The sequence below is a fragment of the Jatropha curcas genome, chromosome 6, assembly GCF_041381405.1.
Source record: "Jatropha curcas cultivar XTBG-Jc1 chromosome 6, XTBG_Jcur_1.0, whole genome shotgun sequence".
Classification (NCBI taxonomy): domain Eukaryota; kingdom Viridiplantae; phylum Streptophyta; class Magnoliopsida; order Malpighiales; family Euphorbiaceae; genus Jatropha; species Jatropha curcas.
Genome location: NC_143156.1, coordinates 7,313,499 through 7,328,244, shown reverse-complemented (window position 1 = coordinate 7,328,244; position 14,746 = coordinate 7,313,499). Strand labels below are relative to the sequence as shown.

The 14,746-nt window shown below is 29.8% G+C and overlaps 1 protein-coding gene and 1 long non-coding RNA gene across 3 annotated transcripts; one reads left to right on the top strand and one right to left on the bottom strand.

The window, feature by feature from the left end:
* Positions 1-1,440: 1,440 nt before the first annotated feature.
* On the bottom strand, positions 1,441-4,791 carry LOC110008760 (large ribosomal subunit protein uL6m). Of its 2 annotated transcripts, XM_089722193.1 has the most exons (3): positions 4,548-4,789; positions 3,460-3,599; positions 1,441-1,988 (listed from the first exon to the last, which is right to left on the bottom strand). In XM_089722193.1, exon 3 carries the CDS (start codon positions 1,954-1,956, stop codon positions 1,648-1,650), a length of 309 nt encoding a protein of 102 aa, XP_089578319.1. In that variant the 5' UTR covers positions 1,957-1,988; positions 3,460-3,599; positions 4,548-4,789; the 3' UTR covers positions 1,441-1,647. The 2 variants fall into 2 exon arrangements, with proteins under 2 accessions (XP_089578319.1, XP_020532384.1); XM_020676725.3 differs by lacking the exon at positions 3,460-3,599 and having other exon boundaries at positions 4,548-4,791.
* A 2,874-nt stretch (positions 4,792-7,665) lies between these two features.
* Positions 7,666-9,536, top strand: LOC149495452 (uncharacterized). Its single transcript, XR_016321385.1, has 3 exons — positions 7,666-8,290; positions 8,408-8,481; positions 9,254-9,536. It is a non-coding gene; the product is annotated as an uncharacterized LOC149495452 (long non-coding RNA).
* The last annotated feature ends 5,210 nt before the right edge of the window (positions 9,537-14,746 follow it).

Genomic DNA, 14,746 nt, shown 5'->3' with positions numbered 1-14,746 from the left:
TATTTAATTGTCATTCCATTTCAGTTTCTTAAAAATTGATAACCAAATTCTCATTACACCACCGCCACTCAATTACTGCATTATTATTAATACAAAAGAAATATCGGCATATCTTTTACTCTCTATAGTCAACATCACAAGTTAATAGAGCAATATCCAAAAAAAGAATTTTAAATTTTAAATTTATTTCAAATATAAAAATTCCTTTACAAATGAATTTTAATTCTATTTAAAATCCATTTATAAATGAATTTCACATTTTGGATTGATTTACAATAAACGGGTCTAAGTAAAAAAAATTATAAAAATCGTATCATCCAACCCTCAATTGATAATCGTTGTACTATTATTTTTTTGTTGCTTAATTACCATCTTTTAGAAAACATTGGCATATGTTTACTCTCTACGGTCAATATCAATAATTATATGGAGCAATTTTTCGAAATTGTAGGATATTTTAGAAAATAACAATAAATGAATTTTTAATTTTTAATTTGCTTGAAATATTAAAATTTATTTCCAAATGATTTCTAATTTTATTTAGAATTTATTTGAAAATCTGATCTTAATCAACCCCTTTAGATAAGTGTTCTTCAATTGTTTCCTAACTTTAAAAAAAAAAAAAAAACATTGACACATGCTTTACTCTACAGTCAACAACACTAATTATATAGAACAATTTTTCCAAAATAGTAGGATATTTAGAAAATAAAACCAAATAAAATTTTAATTCAAAATTTATTTCAAACATGAAAATTCATTTATAAATGAATTACATTCATTTGTAAATAAACTACATTTTAAATTTATTTATAATAAACGGATTTTTAAATTAAACAATACGTGTGAAATATGTCATATTCACTTTATATGACGTATATAATAAAATAGTATGTCAAGATGCTCGCTCATTTCAATTCAGTACAATTAAATAAATTATTTATTAGAAGTTTCAATAATATAAGAGGAATGATTTGAAATTTTTACTAATGATAATAATATTATTAATTTCATTAATTATTAAAAAACTAAAAAAAATTATTATTTGAAATAATGAATGATATTATTAATTATTTGGTGAATTATTAGAAGAAAAAAAAACATTCAGTACTATTAACGATATTAATATTAATATTACCTCAATCTATTGTATAAATTTAAAAAATGAAATTAAAAAATAACATAAATATCTATTTCCTTTGCCAAGTCTAACACATTACAAATCATATCCTTTATTACCTTACCTCAGAGCTAATGTGATGCTCTTATTTAATTATCATATAACAAAAATAAAAAAATTTTTTTAAAAAATAATTTTTAATACTAATATCTATTTAGTATGTCAAATTATTTTTTGCTTCGAATTAATAATCTTTGGGGTACCATCATCTGTCCACCACTTCATGACAATAACGCCCTGAAAAGAAGCAAAAAACATGCTTCATGCAAGGGACAATTCTATTATTCCAATAAGTAAAATCTTTTACTCCTTTTGCTGACTTAAACTGTCAAGTTAGTTTGGAAATTGAACTTGGTTTTACAGAACAAGAAACTGCATTTCCGATTCCAACCATGGAATTAAGCAAAAAAAAAAAAAAAAAAAAAAAAAAAAAACTTTGCGATTATAATTATACACCCTTGTTCCCATTATTTTGACTTCTTTCCTTGTTTCTTCTTGATCACTTCATCGATGTACATTATACCCTTACCTTTGTAAACTTCAGGAGGTTTGCAACTACGAACAGAAGCAGCAAACTGGTGCACCCTCTGTTTGTCGATACCAGTGCAACAAACTACATTGTTCTTGAAGCAGAAAACACGGACAGCAGGAGGAACTGTTAGTTCAACCTCATGACTGTATCCCAATTTGAGATATAAGAGACGCCCTTCTGATTCAGCTCTGGCTTTGTAGCCGACACCCACTATTTTAAGAAAGCGAAAAAATTTGGCTTCCATGATAGTTAAGCAAATTGGTTGCCCGAACACTCCTGAAATAAAATAAGTTGTATTAATTCATAGCCCTAGCAATGTGCAAACAAAATCCTGAACTAGAGAGTGGGGAAATACTACAGAAATAGCCAATTATCTTTCAAGAGGAAAATTTCCATATACATTTGACATTACAGTGAAATCATAAGAGATAGAGCAAGTTGGGGATTGCCTCTTAACCACATAAGGATAAAAAAACAAAAAAAACAAAAAACAAAAAAAAAAACACTAGAAATTGTATAAAGAGCCAACATCCATTGTTTCGTTCCATCAGTAACTCATAAGCTTAAAAGTTTTATATGCAAATGCATAGTTTGAAACACATAACTAATATTTTGATTTTATGGAAGATACACTTAAAAGGTACTTCGTACAACCAATAGCAAATAGCAACATGCATTCAGTGTTAAACATTTGGAAAGTTCCCGATTGCCTATAAATTGTAAGACAAACAACCAGTCATAATAACAATTTGTTACAAATTTGTATCTGCCCAGACATCGAACAGACTGCTATCAGGCCACCTAAAATTAATTAAATTGTTGAATCAATCGACCTGTCTAAATGCAAAGATGGTATATTCATGCATTAAATCCACTAACTAATTCAAAAAGAAAAGGCCAAAGAAGCTTTTAATAGACTGATGTCATTTTGCAGAAAGAAGGTTGATAGGAGATTTTCCAACATCATACAGAGCACTTTATGTATTCAATTGAAAAGTTATAAATAATTACATAAATTGCTATGCCTGTGAATGTAATAATGAATAATTGATCTCTCATTGCATGAGTAAAAAAAACAGAGCTTGGTGATTGTTAGGCCAGCTATAGTTGATTCAAAGTTTTAATTCAAGGCATCACTAAATTGGACGATACCATGTCATAATTTTGATAAAATCAAATGAGAATAGTCCTTACAATTGTAGGTTTTAACTTGAACTTTGATAATTAAGCAATTCAATTGGACTGAAACTTCTGACATGGCCCCTAGTTTAAATTTGAAATGTCCTCTTTTTAGTTTTAATTTTTACAATTCCAATGAACAAGTCAGTAAGATAAATAAAATTGCATAACTTATGAGAGAGAGAAATAAATGGAAACAAGGAGCAAACGGAATCAGCTAAATAACTGAAGCTCGTTCTTATTTTAAATTCAACATTATAATTTGTGCCAACAATCACTTCCATAGCACACAACAAATAGGAATAAGGCTGTGCTTCCATATAAACAAGGTATGTTTATCACATCAGAAGCCTTATAATTTACGCCCATATAAATACAAGTAGAAGTACCATTCTATTAAAACATTTATTTCCAGAAATCAAAACACCATGCATCATTGAAGAATAAAAACTAGGAATTGAAGGGTGCAAGATACTAATATGGGTTTGAATGTATGGGAAAATGATAAACTATGAGCTTGTAGTCAATTAGTCAAAGTGATTATAATTCTGTAAATTAGATAGCTTACCTGTCGTTCTTCTGGGATGAATGTCTATAATTAGTCAAAGTGGTAATAATCATAATATTGAACTGAAAAATTAGTTTCTTAAAGCTTCTCCTCTTTCAACATTTTTCCCTTTAAACATAAATTGATTCCTAAGAAGTAACCTACAAAACAGAAAAACAAACAGAATGTCAAGAAAAACAAAAATTGAAATCAATCAAAAGCTTTATTAATTTCACTCATTTTTTTTTTTTTTTCCAAATCTCCAGTAAAACAGAAGAAGCTTTTAGACTTTCATTTCATCAAATCAAATAGAAGTGCAGATTTCTCTCTTTCTTTTTTCCTTCAAATCAAAATAATAAAGTCAAAAGATTGAAGCCCAAACCAAATACCAAATATTAGTTAGCACCATAATCAACACTTGCAAATACAGCAACCCAAAACTCAACATTTCAAGCTAAGAAGAACGAAAATTAATTTGCTGAAGGAATAAAATCATATCAATTCATATTATTTTTAAAACCTGCAAATTAAGCTCCATATCAAGTGAATATTGATAAAATCTAACAGATTTTCATCAACATTACACACCAATAAAAGCGGCTCACCACTGGGATTAACCAACATTTATGCTAGATTGTTTTGACACTTAGAATCAAGCACAAGTATAACAAGCAAACCTCTTCCATTCAACTTTAAAATTAGAGAAGCCAAGGATTACAAAGTATAATAACTTTTAACCACTAATTAAAAATCATCACAGTCAAATAGTCAATCTCACGGAAAATAACAACTGAAATCAAAAGCAAAAATTTCAAACAAATCTTCTGACTAAGATTCATCAGGATTAGCTTATTATTTTTTTTTATTAAGCCCTGATATCAGATTAGCTTCATTTTTCTTCATTAAATCCTAAAATCAAAATTTCTTATTCAAAAAATTGATTTTCATGACTCGTGTGACCTCTATCTTGCGAAAGATACTATCAGTCGAAGGAAATAATCTACTCCTCTAGACCTAAGGCTCGAGGTGGGATTATATAGTGAAAACATATATTATTTATAAATAAGTAAAGAAATGAAAATTTTAAGAATCAAGCAAGCTGAAATTACTCTTGATTAGTCTTTTTCTTGTTTGAGCGAGTGCTTCGCCTTCCTCAACTTCTGTCGCCGGTGTCAAAGAGAGGCGGAAGGAGGTGATTTAGTGCAGATAAGATGAATTTTTTTCCCCTACTTTGAAGAGGCTTCGAGGTCGTGGGGCGGCTACGGCTTCTTTTTGGGAGGAAAGAAGAGAAAATCAGATGCCGGTAGGTTTTCTTAAAGAAAACTACTGTCGCTTCCGCGAGCCCAGAAAAATGGAAATTGGAGAACAAACGCTATTAAAGCGCGTGAAAAATGGTTAAATATTGGGGTTAATTACTATCCGGAGGTTTTGCTAAAATATATTAATAACCACTTCACTATTTAATTTTACTTGTTAGTTTTTTCTGTTAAGTGACTGTGAAAAATTGAAAGCAACCCTAAAAATAATAACTGTGCAGTTCTTATGGTTTGATGAAATATATTAATAATGTCCTTAATTTTTTTATAGTTTATAATATTTAATCCCTATGTAGAGAGGTGGATCTACCATAAATGATCATCCAATGTTCTAAATTTATATAAAATTTTATGGGTGTATATATACATTTGCTCCACTAAATTTATAAAAATGCCTCATAAAACATATTGATATTGCATGTATTTCATTTAATGCTCATATTATGCCCTCAAGGGAAGTATTAATTGTTCTTAAGGATATTTTTTATATTTTACAATCACTTAGCAAAAAAAGTAACCTTTGAACCTCGTAATATAATAAAATTATAATGTAAAAATTAAAATAGTGACAATCAGGTAGTGGTTAAGTTGGTCTTCTTAAAATTCTGAGTCCATTTGATGAGCTAACGGGGAAAAATGCCTATTAATCAATTAAAAAGTCTCTAAAATTTATTTCCTCAAATAAAATAGTCTCCTCATTAAAAAATAAGGATTTGGAGAAAATGAAATTTAATAACCTTTCATTAAATTTTTCGTCTTTGTTAATCATTAATTTGTGTTTATCAAACATCAAAACTTAGAAATATACCTTGAAAACCAAAACCAGAAAAACTTACATTACTGGTTTCAGCTTAGCCAATCAAAAAACCATTTTATGGCCAAAGACTAATTTCTTCCTTCCCAATGATATCTATCCAAAAAAGTAACAAAAAAATACCAATACATAATTTCTTTATAAATTGAATAAAAATCAATTGCAATTAATGGTAAAAGCTCTCTTTTTAGATTGAGAGACCATTTTCATTGATAAAAATAACAGTAGTGACATTTTAATTGGTTTTCCAAAATAGAGGGAGGAAGAGATAGTGAATTCGATTAAAATTTTAGGGATTAAATAATTTATCCAATATTTTATTTTAACCAAAAGATGCTTTATTATTATTCTTTTTATTTTTGTTTTTTCCACTAGAAAATTAAGTTAATAAATTTATTATTTCTATTTAATTTTCATTGATTTCCTCCTAATTGGTCTTTTTTTTTTTTAATTTCTACTTTCATGTTTAATTTTCATGATTTTCCTCCCAAACTGATAACCCCAAATTCTTGATCAATGTTAAAAGCAAAAAAAAAAAAAAAAAACAAATGATTAAAACACTACTAATTTATTAAAAAGGAAAAAAAAAAAAGAAATTTAATTTTTTAATATATTACTTTGTGTATAATATAATAATGATATATTTTCACAATTCACCTTGGAATAACCACGAAACTGATTCAAACAAATGTAGCAAACCAGCCAGGCAGCCAGCCTTCCATCCGTGGGCAGAGCCCTTGCAATTGTAGTGGGTCAGCTTTTAGGAAAATATTTATAAAATATAATTAAATTGATAAAAAAATACATATTAAGTTAAAAATTTTAGAATTCTTGATCTATTGGCCCCACTAAAAATTTAATTAAATATATTAAATTTTTTTTTCTAGTTCCGTCGCTGCTTTCATCCCATGGCACATTTTATAACCCTAATCTTTTCTGAAATGCACACCTAAATTTATAAATTTCTTCTTAAACTTACAAATCAGTAAGAGCAGGTTGAGAGAGGTTTGTAACCAACCATTATAGGTCAGCAATAATAGTTTCTTTTTAAACTCTAGAATGTTGGCGCGGTTGAGCCCATCCATGGATAAATCCCCATGCCAGTAGAATAGAAGATGTACTAACAATACTATAATTAGTTATCATAATAGGAAGAGTTAATTTACTCAAATATCTCAAAATTTGTTGCAGATGAATACGTAGCTATATATTGTTTATTTAATAATATTTTCAGGTATTATATGGTGTATGTATCAATAGGTCATTTACAATATACAGCATAGGCATAATATTAACATGCAATAAACTAAATGCAAACCAAATTTTGTGATTTTGGTTATTCACAAAATTTATTATTTCACAAATTTTCATGTAATATTATAATTAAAAAAAATATTTATATCAAACAACATTAGAAATAAAATGGATCGTTTGATTAACTTTGATTTTAAAATGGATTGTTGATTTATTCTGAAAAAAAGATCGTTAAATTAAGCTATAAGAGATGAAAAATAGCAAACTTTTAAATTTAAGCTCAACAAATGGAGTAATGGAAAAAAAATTATAAATATAAATGATAAAACGAAAGAATTATCTTAGTAAAAATGGAGAAATGATGAAATGAAAAATATTAATCAAATAAAATAAAATAATGATAATGATAATAATTTGCCTAGAAACAAAAATCTTATTCTCATGTGTCAAATATTTTTCATTTATACTGCAGTTAAAACTAAAAAATAATATATTCGTCTATAAATGAAATTCTCTCTTTAGACATATGGCGAATATCACTTTTGGTTCAGTTCGATTCAATTAGATCATATATTATCTTTGGTTTAGTTCAATTTCACTCATGAAAAGTTTGGTTTTATATTTTTCTATCTAATTCATTTCAATATGAATCGATCTGACCATTTTTTTACCCTATCTATTATGTTTATAAACTATTACTATTATCATCAAAGTATAAGTTAAGAAATAAAACAAATTAACTAAAAAATTAGTTTTGAAAATGTAACGCCCTATTTTTCCTGTGTTGAAATAGTAGTTTATCTGTCTGTGAATAATACTGTCGGTCCGGGAGTCGGTATTATTTTGGTCCAGAAAAATTATTATATATGGTTACTATTTTATGTCACATTTTTGGAGCATGCATGCATGCATGATTTTTATGGGTAGAAAGTAAGTAATGAATATTTTTGGAGAATTTTAGAGAATTAGTGAGTAGTAACTTAAGATGTGATATTAATTAAGGAAATTAGAGGCAATAGTTGTATGGACTAAATTTGAAATGGTGTTATATTAATTAAGGAAATTAGAGGAATTATTTTTATGGAGTAAATTTGAGAATTTTGTTGTGTTATATAATATTTTGAAGGAATTTAATTTGGAGAATATTTGGAGCCATTAGATTAGATTTACATTCAATCCTAGCCATCCAATTTTGGTGAAAAGTCCAAACTACCCTTTAGTCAACTCCATTATTTGAGCAATATTTTTCTTCCTCTTCTTCTCCATCTAACGTGAACTTCATCTTCTTCTCCTCCATTTCACCTTTAGCCTCTCTTTCTCTTCTCTTTGTTTTCTCCATTTTCTACTTGAATAATTCACCAAATTCACTCCATTTACCTTGAATAAAGTAAGAAAATCTAGAGATTAAAGCTTGAGAAGTGGTTTTTAGGGATTAATTTCAAGGAATTTGGAGAATTCATTAGCTGAAGTAAACTTCATTATTTTTAGATTTAGAGTTTTCTTTTAGCATATACATACTTAATCATGCTCCAATTTCTTCTTTTCTTTGTTTTCTTTGTTTTGATTTTGAGCTTATTACATGTAGAGGGTGGGGAGCCTTCTAACAAAGATAAAGGCAAAACCAAAGTTTAAGGAGCTTTGATTCAAGTTGTTTTAAAGGTTTGTGTTCATAAACACACTAACCTTACTTCAATTTTTGGATTTGTGAAGTTTGTACTACTTTGTGAAAATTTGGGATTTGGTATGAAATGATTTGATTGCTGGAATTTGGTTGTATAAATGTGTTCTTGAGTGTTTTCTAAGCCTACCTATATGTTGAATTTATGAAGAAATTATTTTTCTCTTCTTCTTCCAAAAGTGGCAGAATTTTACCAAGGGAAAATGTTAATGGGTGTGTTTAAGGACTGTTTTTCTATTCGTTTTATTTTCCCTCTGTATTTGAGTCCTTCATAAAAGTTGTAGGTATATTTCTTAGCTTTCCAACCCATCCTCTTGTGTCCAATTTTGATATATATAGCTCAACTTATGACTAAAACACCTAAACTGACTCTGTTGTAACGTACCACATGCAGCAATAGATTGAGTGACTATTTTGACCACCATAATGGCAAGATTAGGTGTTGAGCTCTTCATGAGATTTGTTACCCTGTGTCTTGAGATTTCCCTGGTGTTGGATTGGTTTAATTTGAGTGTCTGGTTACGGAGAAATTCAATAAACATTGGACTTGGTTCTGCTGAATCCGGTCTGGACTATCAGTCTGTGTTCCTAGCTTATTTTGCCTATCTTGCAGATTTATCTGGGTTATGGTTCCTTCATAACAATTGTATAATTGTGTTTTATCTTTCTAATGAATCTAATTTCATTCAATTTGGAGATATATAACTCAAGTTATGTATTAAAAACTCAGCGTGTTGATTTTATCACGCGTAGGTTGGAGTCTATATTGCTGATTGAAGACCAAAAGAGTAGCATCAGAGCTGAAGAGATATTTTGATAGTTGATTAGTGTGTTATGTAATTAAGTATTATGGCATGTATAAGTAGTCCATTTTTGGAGACTCTATTATGTAATTTATACTGTAAGTATATTATTGTAAATTAATTGGGTGTATTTATTGGAAGATAGACTTGGAACTTATTTATTGTGCAGAAAATTCAAAGTAATATGTTTAACTAAATGTATCTAATTGATGCATACGCAAATGTTGTAGTTAGACCTTAGAAGAGTGTTATTGTGTTGTTCTTGGAGTTTGATGGAGTTTGGAGTTTTGAAATTGGGAGTGTTTTGTATTCACTTGTTTGGCAATGTCTATGTTTAGGGGAAACTCTTGCAGTTTTTCTATAGGTTTCTCTCAAATCATTTTTTTTTTTTAAAAATAATACTACTTGTTAAACTTGTGAATATTAAATCACTTCTAATTCATACTAGGATTTTCTGATTTATATGTTAAGTTAAGACGGTGCCTCCGGCACCGAATGTGACATCCGCCGTCGGGTCTCTCGGGACTGGGCGGTGGGTGTTACAGAAAATCTACAATTTAATAATGTTAGGAATTGGGATAGAAAATTAGTTGTAAATTCAAAATCTACAATTTAAATTGGGATAAAAGAGCTTCCCTCAATGGTTGGAAGATTGATTAATTCTGATAATGTTGGGGCTTTTTGTCTACAATATCCGAGGCTAATTTAGGGATGACAAAATTAATGATGGGTATGCAATCAATCTGAGCCCAATCAAATCCGAATTTTAGGGCATTGACTAGGTTTGGATAGGATATAGCAAAATCCAAAAGTTTTATTTTGGATATGGTTAAGATACGAGTATCAATGATGGAGAGAGAGGGCCAAGGGTGGCTCTTGCCTCCTATAACCAAACTTTTCTTTTAAAGAATTACCCCGTAAAAAATTAAATTTTTTATTTTTAAAAATAGTAATTTTTCTAATTTTACCCTCCTTAAATCTTGAAATTTTTCTTAGCACTTTTAATTTTAATTTTAGGCTTTGTCACTGTGGGTGTTACTATTATAAACCTGAACCCGACTCGTACCTAAAATTTGAATCTCAAGAGATTTAAAATTTTATTATTTTTAAAAATTACAGTATAAAATTTTTAATAAATTGGGTTATTTGTAGTAAATTATATATTTAAATTATAATTTTACATTTAATCTAATATAATATAATGCAAAAGAACTTTACTCTAGTTTTCATATATTATTTTGAATTGGTCAAATTTTTAAAATTTTGAATTTTGAAATTTTGATTTTAATTTCGAATATTTGATTTAAATTTCAATTTCAAATAATGCAGAAAAATTATCATGCGGTTCAATTCATTAAGCAAAGAAGAAAGTTGATAATTTTGAAGCGTTTAGATAATAACATTTTATGGTTAATGATTTTGTTATATGAGTTTTTTAGTTATTCTATTAATTGATTTTCGTTATAATTATACTTGATAGTCTGTTATTATTACATTTGAACAGCAAAGTATTATGGTAAGGAGAACAACTTTGAAATTAAAATTTTAATTTATCATTGTTGGAATATTAATTTATTTTCATAAATTTTTATGTATTATGTAAATCTTTATATAAATATTTTAATTTTTTTAATTCAATATAATCTAATTTTTAAACAATATAAATTAGTAGATAAATGTGTATTCATGAGTAATAGATACACATGGGTATTCACGGATATTGGATACCTTTAGGTATATTCAAACGCATTGGATTTGAGGATGAATAGAATATTCCCTACTCTATAGGGTATTAGGTAGGATACGAGAATTAAGTATGTAATTGGATTTAGGTATGAATATGACCCGAACTCTACCCATTGTCATCCCTAGGCTAATTTAGGTTTTCAACCCTCCTTTTTGATTAAAAAAAAAAATCTACAATTTAATAAACTTAGAATCACACATCTCCATTTATTTTGATAAAATTTTAAATTTATAAGTGTCACGACCCGATTCCATGGGCCGGACCGGCACTAGGGCCCAGGTAAGCTTAAGGCCCCCGAGACCCGTAGTAAGCCTGAAACACTAAAAATTTATTATCTCAATATAATTTTAAACATTCAGCCCATATTATTATGAAAGATAAACCTCAATATTTTATTATTTCTCGGCCCAAGTTTATCTTCTACAGCATTCTATAGTTCGAGCCGAATTTACAATACATCACATTCTAATATGGGCTTACAGAATTATTTTGTCTATGTTAATTTACAGCTAAATATATGTAAATTCTACAACTGCGGAGTCACTATTTCTTTGGTATACATAGCTTTTTATACGCATAATTACATAGTGAAATAATTATAGAACCAGGAAAATTTTCCTATTGCCCTGCGCCGAAGAAACATAGCCTAAACTGGATTAAAGAAAAACTTACTTCCTGGAAAAATAAACAAGACATGTGAGTTTTCTAAGAAGTAATACTTATTGCACAACACATGCATTCACACAAATGTATAAATATATCAATCTAGTCATCCGACTAGTTATGTGCTCACGCGACCAATCACACAAATGGCATATCACCAGCACTCACAAGTAATGTCACCTTCAATTAAACAAGCAAGTGGAAATTAGTCAGTGGCGCCACCTGAAACCCCAACGAGCCGTCCTCACACATGGCTCGCCCTCTCATACATGTGCACCAGGGAGCCGATCCCCCATACGGCCAACTGGTCTAATCCTCACTGACCAGTCCTCTCATTATTTTTCCATTCTCTCTTCTCTTTTCCATATTAACAGGAGGCAACTCGGTGGTCTCCATCCAATCTAGATCATCAAGTGCTCACAACAGGAGGCCACCCTGCGGGCTACAATCAAATCTAGATTATCAGGTGCGCAACTACAAGAAGCCATCCTGTGAATTTCCATATAATGTATATCATCAGGTGCACAAGGGGGCGCCGATCTCCCATTTTCCCGGCCGACGGTCAAGTATCATATCATAACCGGATCCATATCACAGACCGTCCTCACAAACCCATGGTGGTCCACTTCATCCCAATTCCACACAAACAAAGCACAACATATCACAACGCAATTAATCAAGTATTGCAATTAAATGCAAACATATTAATCAATTAAACATCGTAACGCAATGCACAATTAGGCATCCAAAATCAAATGCAAATAAATAAGTAATAGTGTTAACAACAAACAATAATAAATCAACAAATAATAATAATGATAAACAATAACAATGAAAATGAATAAATAAATATTCGAATACTTAAATGAATAACAATGATAATAAATAATTAATCAGAGTACTTTATTTATAGAATTTATTTAAATAAACTTATTAATTATATTGTTAATTAAAACTAATCTAAGTTCTATCGAAATTTCGGCAGCATCTCCCCTAAAAGTGGGATTATCTACCTGCTTAAATATCAGCAATATTATATCCATCAACCATTACACACACAGCCCATCCATCGGGCAATCAAATAATTTAATTTCCCTTCCTCCTTCAGAAACAACAATGTCAACATTCAACTAATAATTCAAACATGTTCCATTCATATTTCAATCATTCCTGCTTCACATCAATATAATTAGCCACTTTAGCTAAATACCGAATAAATGAAATCGTTTATACATACATATACAAGCAAATCTTATACTGTTAAGTTAGTTAATTTCATATAATTCTTATTCCAAATACATATACCTTTAATAATCTTATGCAATTATAATTCATAAACTCTTTTATTTTCTTGATTATTAACAAGGATCTCATAATTGAATTTAATGATCTACGAATCATCTTCCTCACCATACATGATCATAGCTAACAAACCCATTTTAATCGTCTATCAAATAAAAATAAGCATTTATATATCAACCAATACAGAAACTTGGAAAATATACTCACTTATATATTTTTGTTGTTCTAAAACAATGCAAGAACTAAGGTCATTGCTGCCAAAATACAAAAATTCATAGCTCTTCTATACTAAAATCATAGATTACACAACAACTAACCCACCTTGCAAAAATTGAACTTACAACCTCATTCTTAGCTTTGATTAGTCAAAATTTATAAGGATCAATTTCATAACAGCTGTCAATTCGCAAAGGAATTAAGTTTTTCTATCTTAAAATCATGGATCACACCCACTAACTAAGTCCACGCAAGAATTAGATTTACAACCTTAATTGTACCATGTCAAACCAAAAAAAAAAAATCAATAGAAATAATTGAAGATAGCTGCTGCCAACCTAAGCAAATCAAGGTTTCTCGATCAAAATCCATATTATAAACACTAGTTAACTCATTTACCAACAAAACTTAACTTATCATGTCAAATGCCTCATATCAAGCAGAAATTTTTAAGCAAATAGCTAGGTTGGCTGCTACCCTATCACAATCATTCTAAGTTCTTTCATAGGACCTACCATACACACCCTAACTTACACATTTCCTTGAAAAATGCAGTTATAGTGTCAATTAATAGTCAAAAATCAGATTTTTCCCAACTTCCAGTCGTGTGACTAGTGTTTCAGGAACCTAGCATTTCTCATTCATGATTCTAACAACCCTTTCTTCAAATGAGCTATTGAATAAGCTAAATAATTGAAGGAAAAGGGATCATATAGAGCTCACCAAGGTTTTGAATGCGACTTTACCCACTACGCTGTGATCGCAGTTTCTTGGTTCGCTGCGCCAGCCGGAACGGGAAGGAGAGAGTGAAGAAGAGAGATCGAATCTTCTTCCTCGACAATACTGAATCGACGCCGCTGGAAAATCAGGCAGGAGGAGGCTCGACGCGAACTTCCGATCGAAGGATGTCGCGGTTCTCCTGCACCTCCTACGTACACCAGAGACGAAAGAGAGAAGGGAAGGGAAGCCGGGACCCGCTGCGACGTGGAGGCGATGGCGAGGAGGCGCGGCGTTGGTCTTCGATTGTCGGAAGAAGAGGAGGAGGAAGAGGAGGTCGCGCGCTGGTGCTGGCGCAAGGAAGAAGAAGGAAAAAAAAAAGAAAAAAAAAAAGAAAAGAAAAGAAGAAAAAGAAAAAAAAAGGAAAAGAAAGAAAAAAATCTTTGAGCTTCTAGACCCTTCCGGTTCGATTCGAACCGGTTTGGTCTAATTTCAATGATTCGGCTCGACTTGCTTGGTTTTCGAGTTTTCAAATTGGTTTATGGGTCCAGTTTAGCAATAATAAAATACTAGCTGGTATGATTTCATTGGTTGAAATAAAAAAAAATTAGTTTTTAAATGAAAATTCTACGAAATTAAATTTTCGGGTCGTTTCAATAAGTATCTCAATATTAAAAATAATTATTTAAATGTTATGTGCATAGAAAAATAAAAATTAAATCCCACGTAGCAAAGAAATAAATATAAGACTAATGAATTTTCATTTAATTTAAAAATTTTAGCATCAAAATTGTAAAA

What these genes read in the sequence shown, in the direction of transcription:
- LOC110008760 (XM_020676725.3), bottom strand. Translation starts at nt 1,956, where the DNA reads ATGGAAGCCAAATTTTTTCGCTTTCTTAAAATAGTGGGTGTCGGCTAC.